The 13,385-nt window shown below is 40.1% G+C and overlaps 1 protein-coding gene across 9 annotated transcripts in view; it reads right to left on the bottom strand.

Annotated features, from left to right (window-relative positions):
• Window positions 1–4,310: 4,310 nt before the first annotated feature.
• The window catches only part of OCIAD2 (OCIA domain containing 2), a 31,798-nt gene continuing 22,723 nt past the window's right edge, over window positions 4,311–13,385 (bottom strand). For all 9 annotated transcript variants that reach the window (XM_045018900.1, XM_045018902.1, XM_045018893.1 and 6 more), the window contains 6 exons: window positions 13,198–13,294; window positions 12,154–12,207; window positions 9,380–9,427; window positions 7,782–7,887; window positions 6,274–6,361; window positions 4,311–4,527 (listed from right to left, as the gene is read on the bottom strand). In XM_045018900.1, the coding sequence (XP_044874835.1) occupies window positions 6,280–6,361; window positions 7,782–7,887; window positions 9,380–9,427; window positions 12,154–12,207; window positions 13,198–13,294 (387 nt within the window). In that variant the 3' untranslated portion in view covers window positions 4,311–4,527; window positions 6,274–6,279. The remainder of the gene's footprint in view (window positions 4,528–6,273; window positions 6,362–7,781; window positions 7,888–9,379; window positions 9,428–12,153; window positions 12,208–13,197; window positions 13,295–13,385) is intronic.

The raw sequence follows: 13,385 nt of genomic DNA, 5'->3' as shown, positions 1-13,385 counted from the left end.
AATTTGGCAGTGTTTATGCTCCTTTCTATTTGCCTCACTAGGATTTGACTTCCACTTTTTAAAGGAAGTCTTTTTATCTCTCACTGCTTCTTTTACATGGTTGTTAAGCCACGGTGGCTCTTTTTTAGTTCTTTTACTGTTTTTCTTAATTTGGGGTATACATTGAAGTTGGGCCTCTATTATGGTGTCTTTAAAAAGGGCCCATGCAACTTGCAGGGATTTCACTTTAGTCACTGTACCTTTTAACTTTTGTCTAACTAACCCCTCATTTTTGTATAGTTCCCCCTTTTGAAATTAAATGCCATAGTGTTGGGCAGTTGTGTTCTTCCCACCACAGGGATGTTGAATGCTATTGTATTATGGTCACTATTTCCAAGCGGTCCTGCTATAGTTACCTCTTGGACCAGCTCCTGCGCTCCACTCAGGATTAAATCTAAAGTTGCCTCTCCCCTTGTGGGTTCCCGTACCAGCTGCTCCATGAAGCAGTCATTTAAAGTATCGAGAAATTTTATCTCTGCATTTCGTCCTGAAGTGAAATGTTCCCAGTCAATATGGGGATAATTGAAATCCCCCACTATTATTGTGTTCTTAATTTTGATAGCCTCTCTAATTTCCCTTAGCATTTCATCATCACTATTAGTGTCCTGGTCAGGTGGTCGATAATAGATCCCTAATGTTATATTTTTACTAGAGCATGAAATTTCTATCCATAGAGACTCTATGGAACATGTGGATTCGCTTACGATTTTTACTTCATTTGAATCTACACTTTCTTTCACATATAGTGCCACTCCTCCCCCTGCACGACCTGTTCTGTCCTTCCAATATATTTTGTACCCCGGAATGATTGTGTCCCATTGGTTGCTCTCAGTCCACCAGGTTTCTGTGATGCCTATTATATCTATATCCTCCTTTATCACAAGGCACTCTAGTTCACCCATCTTATTATTTAGACTTCTAGCATTTGTGTACAAGCACTTTAAAAACTTGTCCCTGTTTATTTGTCTGCCCTTTTCTGATGTGCCAGATTCTTTTTTATGTGACTGTTTATCATCTGATCCGGCCCTTACATTATCCTCTTCCGTCCTCTGCTCCTGACTATAACCTGGAGATTCTCTATCATCAGACTCTCCCCTAAGAGAAGTCTGTGTCCGATCCACACGCTCCTCTGCAGCAGTCAGCTTTCCCCCATCTCCTAGTTTAAAAACTGCTCTACAACCTTTTTAATGTTTAGTGCCAGCAGTCTGGTTCCACTTTGGTTTAGGTGGAGCCCATCTCTCCTGTATAGGCTCCTCCCATCCCAGAAGTTTCCCCAGTTCCTAATGAACGTGAACCCCTCCTCTCTACACCATCGTCTCATCCACACATTGAGACTCTGAAGCTCTGCCTGCCTACCTGGCCCTGCGCGTGGAACTGGGAGCATTTCTGAAAATGCCACCATAGAGGTCCTGGATTTCAGTCTCTTCCCTAGCAGCCTAAATTTGGCTTCCAGGACATCTCTCCTACCCTTCCCTATGTCATTGATACCTACATGTACCACGACCACCGGCTCCTCCCCAGCACTACACATAAGTCTATCTAGATGCCTCGAGAGATCTGCAACCTTCGCACCAGGCAGGCAAGTCACCATACGGTTCTCCCGGTCATCACAGACCCAGCTATCTACATTTCTAATAATCGAATCTCCCATTACTAACACCTGCCTTTTCCTAGAAACTGGAGTTTCCTCCCCCGGAGAGGCAACCTCAGTGCGAGAGGCAACCCCAGCACCATCTGGAAGGAGGGTCCCAACTATGGGAAGGTTTTCCCTCTGCTCCCATTGACTGCTCTGCTTCCCTAGGCCTTTCTTCCTCCTCAACAGCACAGGAGCTGTCTGAGCGGATGTGGGACAATTCTACAGTGTCCCGGAAAGCCTCATCAACATACCTCTCTGCCTCTCTTAGCTCCTCCAGTTCCGCCACCCTGGCCTCCAAAGTCCGTACATGGTCTCTGAGGGCCAGGAGCTCCTTGCACCGACTGCACACATACGCCACCCGCCCACAGGGCAGGTAATCATACATGCTACACTCGGCGCAATAAACTGGATAGCCCCCACCCTGCTGCTGGGCTTCTGCCTGCATTGTCTCCTAGTTAGTGGAAGGGTGGTTTACAGAAAGGAGTTTTGGAATGTGGTTTGGTTTACAGGTTTTAGGGTTTTGGGGGGGGGGCACTGGGAAGGGGTTATGGCTGGCGAGGGACTCCCACTCCCTTCCCACTCCCCTTCTAAACTCCCTTGCGAAACTCCCTGTTAGCAGCCCCTGGTCTTTTGTGCGCGGCTTTATAAAGCCCTGGCCAGAGTGAATGCCCCGCCCACTGATTAAGGCTCAGCCAATTACCAGAGGCTTCGAGCTTTCAAACCTGCCTCCAACTGCCAGCCAGAGCACACGGTCCCTCAAACAACCAAACAAACAGACTGACAAACACAAGCTCAGCACACAGCAAGTAACCCCCAAACACAAACAAACACACACTACAGACAGTCACTTACCCCACAGATGCTGTATTAGCTCCTCCTTCACCTGGAGAACTCCCTTGCGAAACTCCCTGTAGCTTGTGATGATTTGGGGAATCTGTGTACAACTTATGAATTCTAGTTAGTTTTATGAAATTGTTGTATCACTCAATCATCAATGTGCAGTGAGTCAACCATGAGCTGACAGCATCCCTCATGTGTATTATCCCTGCATGTTTGGAAGAAGCTATAGAACAAAAAAAGATGTTGACCTTAAAGGCTCCAGTGCTAAGGAGGGTGCCTGAGCTGGGAGTACAGTTCTACCCAGGTGGTCTGACAGGAAGGGAGAATGGAAAAGCCCCAAAATGCAGCTTCCTTGGGCCTGGGAAGGGGTGTGAAGAACTCCAGGAGGGGTAGAGGTGGGAGGGGCTGAACTGATGGTTGTGGGGGCTTTGTGGAGCGAACTGGTGGGGGCAAAGGATGGGCAGATGTGAGAGAGCGCTTCTTCCTCAGGGGCCAAGATCACTTTACCCAATAAATGTAGGAGTGAGTACCACTCTCTCTCACTCACGCGCAGACACACACACTTTCTCAAAAAATCAAGAGGGACCAAAAAGCACAATACAATGGGGGGGAGGGTTGTTTTTTTTAAATCTCACAGTGTTTTTTGGGATCCAATTCATGAGTTTTGATTTCTTGAGGAAACGCAGGGGACTCAGACACCAAGGAAGCTTGGGCAGGAGAGAGGAATAGAAGGGCCTGTTTTGTAGCAACAGGGCAATTTTTAACTATAAAACCGAGGAAGAAAGAGGTGGCCTGCAGAAAAGAGGGGCTCCATGATTTGGAGGAGAAGCCATGTGTACGTGGCGATCTGGACTCCTTTGTGGCTCTGACCTAAACCTGAAGAATGTTCAAGTGTGAAGAGGAACCTGAGGGAGGAAAATGTGTCCAGGTGATTTATTGTTTTGTCCAGATCTGGCTTTAGAATATTCTGCAGAGCCTGTGTATCTGCCTGCTTTCACTACTGCATGCCCCTGAAGAGATGAACTGTAAAGCCAGAGTACTCACAAGGTGGAATGCTGGGAAAGGTGTGCATATGCAACTGGGGTGTCTGTGGGGGGCCAGCACTGGATTGGGGGTATAATGCAGCTGGACCATGAGGTCCCATTTCTGTGAAAAGGTAACAGACAGTCAATGCCAAGGAAGTTTTATCTTAGGCTGCTTCCTAGATATATTTTTTTCTTATTAAAGAAACTAAATCCTGACTTCCCTTTGTTCCTGATTAAAGACTGGATTCTGAGCTCGCTTTCAGTTCTTTCCCCAATGTTCATGTTTTGAGAAAGAAAACTTCTTTGTATTAAGTTGTCTATTTGGGAATAATGTTCAGAACGTCTTCCAAAGAGATTTGCATAGACAGGCATAAATAAAATGTCACTCTCCTCTCTTAAGTCCAGAGTCAAAGCCCACTGCAGTCAATGGGATTCTTTCTAATAGTACCCAGAGGATACCTATGGTCAAGAATGGTGATACATGGGAGTCCTTGCTCAGTACAAAGAGTTATGCAAAACTGATCACAGTATAGGGGGCTTGGTGGGCTGCTTAGCAGTGCAATGTCATTTAAATACTCTTGCATTCTTTTTCTTTCATGCAGGAGACAAATACTTCCAATTATGGCCTTTTGCAGGTTGCACTGAGATCAGCTCATTGCCACTTACAAGAATTGCAATATCTTAGTTTTCAGTGCCAAGAGCTAAAATGAATCTAAGGAAAAAAGAAACATACTGGGGTGTGATATCAACAGAAAAAAATAGAAACTGCATTACTAGAAATTAGCATTTATTATATAGGCAAACTTTTTTAAAATTAGCCCAATCCTCACAGCGTATTGGTTTACATCTGACTGTAGGCTTAATTTCTTCTGTCCAGAATAAGCTATTGAAGGAAGAGACTTTTTCTGCAGTATTTTGTCATCTTTGTCAGTTCTACAATTCAGATATCAAGATATGAAGTAACTTCTTAAAAAGAAGAGACGTGATCTGAAACAAACAAACAAAAAAAACCATTTTATAAAAAATACTGAGCTGAGAGCTAAGTTCTCCTCAGATGTACATGTGCATCTGGTGACTTCAGAGGGAGTTCTGCACAAGTCTCTGAGGTAAGAATTTGGCCCTGAATTTGTGTGCAGTACAATAATTTTAATTAGATGTAATCTGAGGGGGAAGTTGGTGCATGATGGAAAAGCAATATCCACCAACTATCACACTTTTAGCTCATTGACTGTACATATTTAAAAAAGAAAAGAAGTGATCATAAAACAACACAATACTTTGTGTATTCTAATTGAAATGTTCAGTCAGTCTCTAATCTCAATTTTTTTATGTTTAATTGTATAAAAAAAACCTGCTTAACATTTTTTCTAAATTTCAAAGTTCTTCTATCAGAACTGACTCTGGGTACATGTAAAACATAGTTTTCAAAGCTAGCCAGTACGTGTGTATTAAACAACACAGCTCACAATAATCCCTTTGTCAAAAGCTTGAGAAAGGAGATGGCCTTTGCGTTTGGATCCAGGGGTTAACAAACTCAGTCTTTGCCAGGCCAATAGAGTAAGCAAACTAAAATATGCACCAACTCCTGCTCTCAACTTGACTCAAACAACTTGTCAGTGAATAAATGGCAATCTTTAATTAAACATACTATGGCCTCTTTATTTTAAGTCAATGGAAATAATAATATGTGAGTGAGGCAAGCAAGATTTGGGGCAAAATTCTCAAAAACACTTATTGACTTAGGCACCTAAGTCCCATTGGTTTTCAAGTCAGTTTGGTGCTTTTGAGAATCTTACCTTTTCCCTATATTACTGCAGATTTGGAGTGCAATAATCATGTAGGCTAGGTTCAAATGAGGCCTCACTGTTTACTTACTCCACTGGCTAACTACTGTAGCCACTAAAAAAGGCCATAGGTGTTAAAAAAAAAAATCCTCCAGACTATTCAAGACCAGATGGAACACTCTAATGATACCACACTTTATCCTAATGTCTTCTTCAATGATAATACAACATTACATCAACACATTTCATTGTGAATACCATGCACTGACAAAATCCATCAAAATCACACAGTTTTGGGTCAATGAACAGGGTCTGCTAAGATATCCCTCTCAATGTCATTCACAGAGATTTTAAAGAGAGAGGGAACCCTTTATGATCATCTAGCCTGACTTCCTGTATAACTCAGGCCAAAGAGCCTCACCCAATAATTTCTGCATCAAACCCATACTTTCTGTATGAGCTAGAGTATAGTATTACATGCAAATAGTAAGGGCATTATTTACTGTTCATGTTCTTAAAACATCAATATTTTAGCTGTATTTTTGACATACCAAAAATGATCAGACCATAAATGTTCAAGTTAAAAAATGATATTGGGAACAGAAACCAGCATTCAAACTAGAAGAGAAATATTTATTTATTTTCTTCTAACTTACAACTAGCCAGAGAATCCCACTGAATTCTAGCTGGATTAAAAAAAAATAGTGCTGTTTGTATGAGAATTTTGGAGCTAAATTAGGAGTTCCTCAGAAGTGGAAATGTTAAATGTATGTAAAGAGAAAATGTAGAATCAAGGTTAACTTCAGAACCATAAATAGAATTCCTAATGATTAGCTTTCATTTCATGAAGTTTATGTTTATATTGTATTGTGGCAAGTGTTTTAAACTAGAATACTGTTCAAAATAAAGAATAAAATCAAAAGCTTCCTTAAAATTAAAATGTGTGTACCTGGGATTATGAAGCTGAAGGCTTTGAGTTTTCCCATCCATTAGATGCAAAATTTGCTTCGCATTCCTTGCAGGTATGATGACAGTGCCTAAAATCAGGAGGAAAATAGAGCATTCAAGATTTTTGCTCATATTTCTCTAACACAGCTGTCATCTTTGTGTCGTATATTGGTAAGTATTCTTTTATAGAAGTAATTTGTTGAACAGGCTTTATAGAAGGAATCTCTTGTTGTTTTCCATTCATCTGGTTTATGTTCTTCAGTCCTTCTAGATGTCTTATGGAATGGGATGATGTCTGAATGCCCCAGCAAAACAATCTTATTATTCTTATGTATTGTTTATTTTCAGTAGTGCCCAAAATATAGTAGAGTTTTCCATGCAGGAAAAGGAAGCATGATCCCTGATAAAAGAAACTCAAAATCTAGACAAGACCAGTGGGTAAAGGCAAGGGTTACCGAGATATAGATCCCCAATTGGCCACATCTTTGTAATACAATGTTGTATTAACACAACAGGTTTTTGGGGGGGGGAGGTGGAGGGTTAAGTGGGAGAGGGAAGATTTTATTAAAAAAATATTGGTTTAGGATTTTTAAATTATTTCAAAATACCCTTCCAATTTCCCATTATCAGTCAGCTAATTTACAGAGGCATCACAGCATAAGTGAGCCTTCAGAAGGAATTTTAATACAGAGGTGGCCTTGTGGATGAGCTTTTGGAAATGCATTTCCTATGCGGGGAGCAGTGTAGTACACATGGACAAATTGAGGGAGATATCATTGGCTCAGGGGAGGAGGTGGGAGTTAATACAAAATGAGATGTGGGTGGGAGCAGCATTTGTGTAGGGCTTTGAAGGCAGTGACAAAAAACTTGAACTTGATGTGCTGGACAGGGAGCAAGTAGAGAGATTCAAAAGAGGGGAAGACATGGTCTGAGGTAAGGAAAATGATCTTAGCAGCTGCATTTTGTATTGACTGGAGACAGGATGGGTGTTCAGGAAGCCAGAGAAGAGGAGGCTGCATTGATTATGGCAGAGAATGATGAACTGTAGGGATATGAAGATGTGGTACAGGAAAAAGCTGCAGTATTTGGATACGTACATCTTGGACGTATGGAGCAAAGGAGACTCCAAAGGTGAGTTACAGGCCAGACAGATGGGATAGATGGTGTGATATTTAATGGCACCAGATAGAAGGTAAATTGCTAACTGTTGATCTTTTATAATTAATTAGTATATGGAGAGGCTGAGGATTTAATCCTTTAAATTACAGGATTATTTATGTCTTCCAAACAATGCAGATTACATTGAATTTAATTTGTATCTTTCTAATAATTACCACATAATCTGGAACTACATAACTGCAGTATATATCCTTAGGTATAGCATTCAAGAGTGCCGTATGAGCTGAAGCAAAAAGGTTTAAATGTATGCTGTAGCTGCCTCTCTCTTTCATTCTATTTTCAATAACTATGTTTTGATCTAAGATTAAGTAATCTATATTCAAGACAAACCTTTTATGTTCTGGACCAAATTGCTGAACTCCTATATTTTGGAACTTCCTCTGGCATACTCGTATGTATGACATCGTCCCAATGGCAAGACCAAAGGCACCAGCAACTGTACAAACAGATCACAAAATATTGTTAGTTCAAGAGCCTAACTCAAGATACTATTATTTGTCCTTTGTACAGTAAATTGCACTTATGTAGGACTTTTTCATCCCAAAGTACTTTATAAACATATACAAAGATTATACTGTAATAGTAGTTAGTTCTCTTATCACTGAAATGCAACCATCTGTGGAGTGAAACACTGCAGCTGGTTAAGAATACACAGCAACATGGCATAACAGTTTAGATGTGAAAAAGAATACTATATACACTTGGAATTTCGGGGGGAATTTAGATGAGGAGTGTAATAATAGCCCATGGTGAAATTTGACAAAGACATAAGAGCTGACCCCCCCTACCTTTGCAAAATGCCCCATGGTATTTTTGATTACTACAAATAGCTAGGACTTCAGTTTAAGTCTTGTCTTCCTACGAGACAGGCTTCCTTAATACCACTGGGCTCTGGTTCAGTACTCATTCAAAAAGAAAAACTACTTCTGGCAACACGCTGAATTTTCTGTGGAAGTCTCACATCCAAGTATACACCAAATGAAACCTGCTTAGCTTTTGAAAACAGATGAGATTACATCATTTAAATGGCGTGGTTGCATTATGTAAATGCAATACAAAACAATTTCTGTGCAAACACATTTTTTAACAAAACGTTCCAAAGTTAGACACGCAGGATAAACTGAATTTCTTTATTTGAGCAGTTATATTGCTGTAATACTTAGAGAACTTAACCATATTGTGAACTTGTTATGGCAGTCATACAGGATTGTCAGGGCCTTACTGCTGTACGTTATGTAATAAACAACAGTACCTGCCCCACAAAAGTTTATAATCTAAAAGACTAGACATAACAGGCAGATAAAATAAGCAAAGTTGTGAGAGCAGGGAGAGAACATGGGAACAAAATTGTAGGATATTGTAGCATAGATTAGCTATGTGCACAATCAGCAGCCCAAACTCACCATTGGCCTACCCATGATCAGATGACAGAATTCTGTGTGCATTATGGCAAGGTGACAGTTAATGAGGCTAAGGTGGGGAGGTACAGATTTTATTTGGAAGTTTTTCCCACAAGAATGAGGTGGCATGGGAGAGGTGCTTGTGGAAGAAGCAGACAAGCAGACCACTGAGAATGGTGTTATTGACAGATCCATGGTGAGGGTTGACCTTGCAATCATATAATAGTGCAGATAGGGCAATTAAAAATTGAATATATACTGTTACTGAAAAAGTCTTCATTAAATAAGCTTTACTTAATAAATTAGTTTTTAAACTTAGTAGAATCCTATTTACCTAGACTGCTATACTGACACCTTATGGGTTCAGATAAGCAGAAGTTTGGATAATTGACATTCATTAGAACAGGGAGACACACAGTTAGCATACAAAGGAAGTCTGGATAGTGGAGGTTTGGAAAGTTCAGATTCTACTGTTAATAAATATCCCTCAACCTTTTCTGTCCTTTTAAAATAAAAGTACTGACTTACATGCAATTTTAGGTAATGATCCAAATCTTGGGTTCGATGAGAGAAAGCCTAAAATAAAACGCAATAGTTAAGAATGCCTATCCACTTGAGAAACTCATCATCGTGTAACAACAAAAGTGGTCTTTTTCCAACAAGCCTTTCTCATTTCTCAGAGCATACTTAAAATTATGGTAGCTTTGATTTAGGAAAATACACCATTCCCAAAGCATTCTGGTAATTTCCAATACAATTATTTGTGTGGTGGCACACAAGTGTCAGGGGAAAATATTTTGTGCTGCCATGTGGGGAATTGGAGTCCAGGTCTCTTGTTCAATTTCTTGCTCTTTGGGTCAGCACAAGCTGGGAGATAGCTCCTAGGACCTTTTTTGCCAATGATTAGCCTAGTGTTAACTGTCACCAGATAGAGTCATGTTTATCCTCTTTAATAGGAATGGAGGAGTCACTCTGACATTTGGGCTTTTGAGGAGAGAAGATGTAGTTCAGGAAGAGAGGAGAAAATGGAAAGATTCTCACCCTTCCCCACCAAAATTCCCTCTCCCCTCAAATTGACTAATATGACAATAGTGACTTGTTTCTGATCTCAATTTTGTAGCAGCATGTCATCATGTACTGGTATCTGTTAATGCTCAGCTGACATCATGAGACAGCAAATCAAAATGCAGCACAAGGATTTTTCCACATAATCCTCCAAATGCCTGTGGATCCCTCCAATTTTCCTGTTTACATCCCCTTCATCCATGAGCTCACAAGTTGCAACCACCATTCTGGACATTGTATAGAACCTGTTAAAAATACCCAAGCAGGATGACTGATCACAACTATGTGATGTGACTGCCATATCTAATCTCAGCCAATCAAAGGAGCAGGGGTCAGAATGAGCCAGTCTACTGTATTTTGTACCAGCACTTGTCTGGTGACCCATCCATTTCTGCAGAATTTAAACGGACAGAGTGTGACAGTAGCTCCGAGGGCTACGTGATGACCCCCTTCAATGAGACAGAAGACCCTAAACAGTGGAACCACTGTGTTTCTGGGGTGGGACGTCAGTGGGAGGCAGGGTATGGGGGGGAAGTAGGAGTGACAGTGCCAGGCTATGCAGGCAAATTCCACACAGAAGAGTTTGGTGGCAGAGGGAGCATAGAGTGGTGGCCAGTAGATCCACCACTGTAGATTCACATAGTGTAGGGGATGCACAGAAGTCCCAGCTTCTTCTAAAGCCAACTGAGCGGTAGTATACACAGTGGGGAGGCCATGCAATCACTCTGTGCCAAGTGTTAGATTGTGGGGAGGAGGATTTCTTTTCCCCTCACCCCTATTAAGTCCTCCATTTATTTTCACTTTGGCCAGGTATTCAGCAGTTGTTTCTAAAAGAAGTACAAGATGCCCCATTCATCTCAAATAAGTCAAGGCATAATATTTAAAATCGGCATTCTTAATTACTTCACTGCTGATCATTTTAGCATAAATATCCAGGTACTATGTGGGGAGAGTTATCTGCCAAGGGGTGAGAAACCAAGAAAGTAGTCTGCATCTCCTCCATGGGCATGCAGAGTGCAACCAGACTGATTCACTACAGAAATGTAATGTGATACTCCTCTGTGCAGATTACACAGCAGCTGTATAAGATCTCCCTGCCCTCTCATTTGGTCAGTACCTCTTTGCATTGAGCCACTATGTATGTTGGCATACAGTCATAAAGACACTGCCGATGCTTTCTAGAAGCCAGAATTTAGAGCTACAATGCCAGATTCTGATACCCTCACTTGCATAGACTACTACCCTGTTTCACAAGTAGTCCCAATGAAGTCAGTGATGCTTCTTGATTACAGAATATAAGCGTGACAGATTCAGGCCTCTAGTATTTGGAAAGGTCTGAATTCAAAAGGAAATACAGTAAAAGCTTTGTTATCTGGCATGTTGGGGGAATGGTGGGTGCCGGTTAATCAAATATTCTGGTACCAATGGAATACCAATTTTCAAAGAATTAGAATACAATAAAATGAATAAAAGACAAAATACAGTAGTACAGTATACAGATATTCACCAATGCAGTAGTAGTACTGCACTGCAGAGTGGTTGGTTTCTTGAAGCACTTAGGTGTATACAGGTAACCTACTGTATAGAAAACTTTATCTTTTGACACTACATATCACTATGGGCAGCACACGACATACACCCAGATCACTAAAAATACACTTACCACTAAAACTATACAGAACATAAGTTAATCTTTCTTTGATGATTCACAAGACACTTCAGGCTCTTGCAGTGCCTCAGCATCATCATTATCAACATCAATTATCATTGTAGATATAGATGGTGTAATAGATTAGGCTGAATCTGTCATGACCCTATGACACACCTTAGAAGTTGCTTTTTTGAATAAATTCCCGATATCAGCTAGCTTACTTGTCTTCTGCCTCTTTTGCATAAAAGTAGAGTGCAGAATGTGCAATTGCACAACCTCCTGGGCAGTATACTAGTCTCGGTTACTAGACTGAAGATTTGTTTTGGGAGAGATCAGAAATGCTGGATAATAAAGCTTTCCAGTTGATAAAGTGCCAGATAATACAGCTTTTATTCAGAATGAGTTGTGGCAATGCATAGTTAATTATCAAATCATTATAACAGTGATGGCACTGAGTGGGAAGAACATTCAAATATGAAAAGCAGCAAGCTCTGGGGGAATTCTGATTTAGTGCTGATTCCTGATCAGCATGACTTGGGTTCATTTCTAATATAAATAAAATGATACACATATATCTCCCATTTACCATTGTAAATTAGCCCTTGAGTGATTAGCATGCTTCCTAGAGACAAGGGAAGACCTGGAAAAAAGAAGCAAACAAAAAAAATCAGCACTTTGCTCACTACTGACTGGCTGAGAATTATGTGCATCTTTTTTGTATTTATTATCCTGTCTTTTCCAGCCCAGATTGCTTTTGTCATTCACCTATTACATTTGCTCTTAGACTGTAAGCTCTTTGGGGCAATGACAGTCATTTATTATGTTTGAACAGCACTACCACAATGGAGCCCAACCTGGTTGTGACCTTTTTGTGCTACTGAAATATAAATAACAACAAAAACTTGCACAACCAATCATAGTCTATCCCCTCAAGACAGCAAAACTCAAATGTATCTGACCTTGATAGAACTTTGATTAAATGATGAAACCCTTAGAAGCTTTTCAAATCTTTTCCATTCAGAATGTCCACATTTAGAGTTGCCATCTGGCCAGCTGTACGCTCACTCTGCAATGACTTTTGTTTTTGTTGTTGAAACTAAATAGAAATCTTATTTCTTGAAAAAAATCAAAATCAAGATCATATATGTGAAAGAAAATGAAAAGCGTCTCTTGGGTGAGAGGTTTCAGAGTAGCAGCCGTGTTAGTCTGTATCCGCAAAAAGAACAAGAGTACTTGTGGCACCTTAAAGACTAACAAAATAAATTTGTTAGTCTTTAAGGTGCCACAAGTACTCCTGTTCTTTTCTTGGGTGAGAGTAATAATAGATTTCAAAAATAGTGACATCAGCAAATAATAATAGTTAACTATTAACAATTAAGGGTACAATTCTGCCACTTTTAGTTACATTAAGTGTACCTTATTATGTAAGTAGTCCCATTGATTTCATGGTAAGTACTACTTAACATAAGTAAGGATGACAGAATTAGGCCCTAATAACAATCTTCTCTCAAATAAATGTAAGTGTTAAAGTAACTGGCAAGTCGTGCAGTACAATTTTAAGCAGTAGTTCAGCTAAAAATACATCAGGTGCTGATTCTCACTAGGATAAGAATTAACATGAGTTACCTACCTCTGTACCAGAAACTTTCGTTTCTACATTCTCGACTGATCCTTTCTACTTCTTTTCTATTGATGTGAGCATCTGAGATAGGACAGTGGAGACCAGACTGAAAAGAGCAATCTTTTGTTAGCTTACTGATTTTTATCTTACAAGATCATTTTTAGATAATTTAAGATGAATAAAAAATAGTTACTAAT

Source organism: Mauremys mutica, chromosome 5 (genome assembly GCF_020497125.1).
Source record: "Mauremys mutica isolate MM-2020 ecotype Southern chromosome 5, ASM2049712v1, whole genome shotgun sequence".
Lineage (NCBI taxonomy): Eukaryota > Metazoa > Chordata > Testudines > Geoemydidae > Mauremys > Mauremys mutica.
Note: the sequence above shows the minus strand (reverse complement) of the source record. Positions and strands in the feature narration are given on the sequence as shown.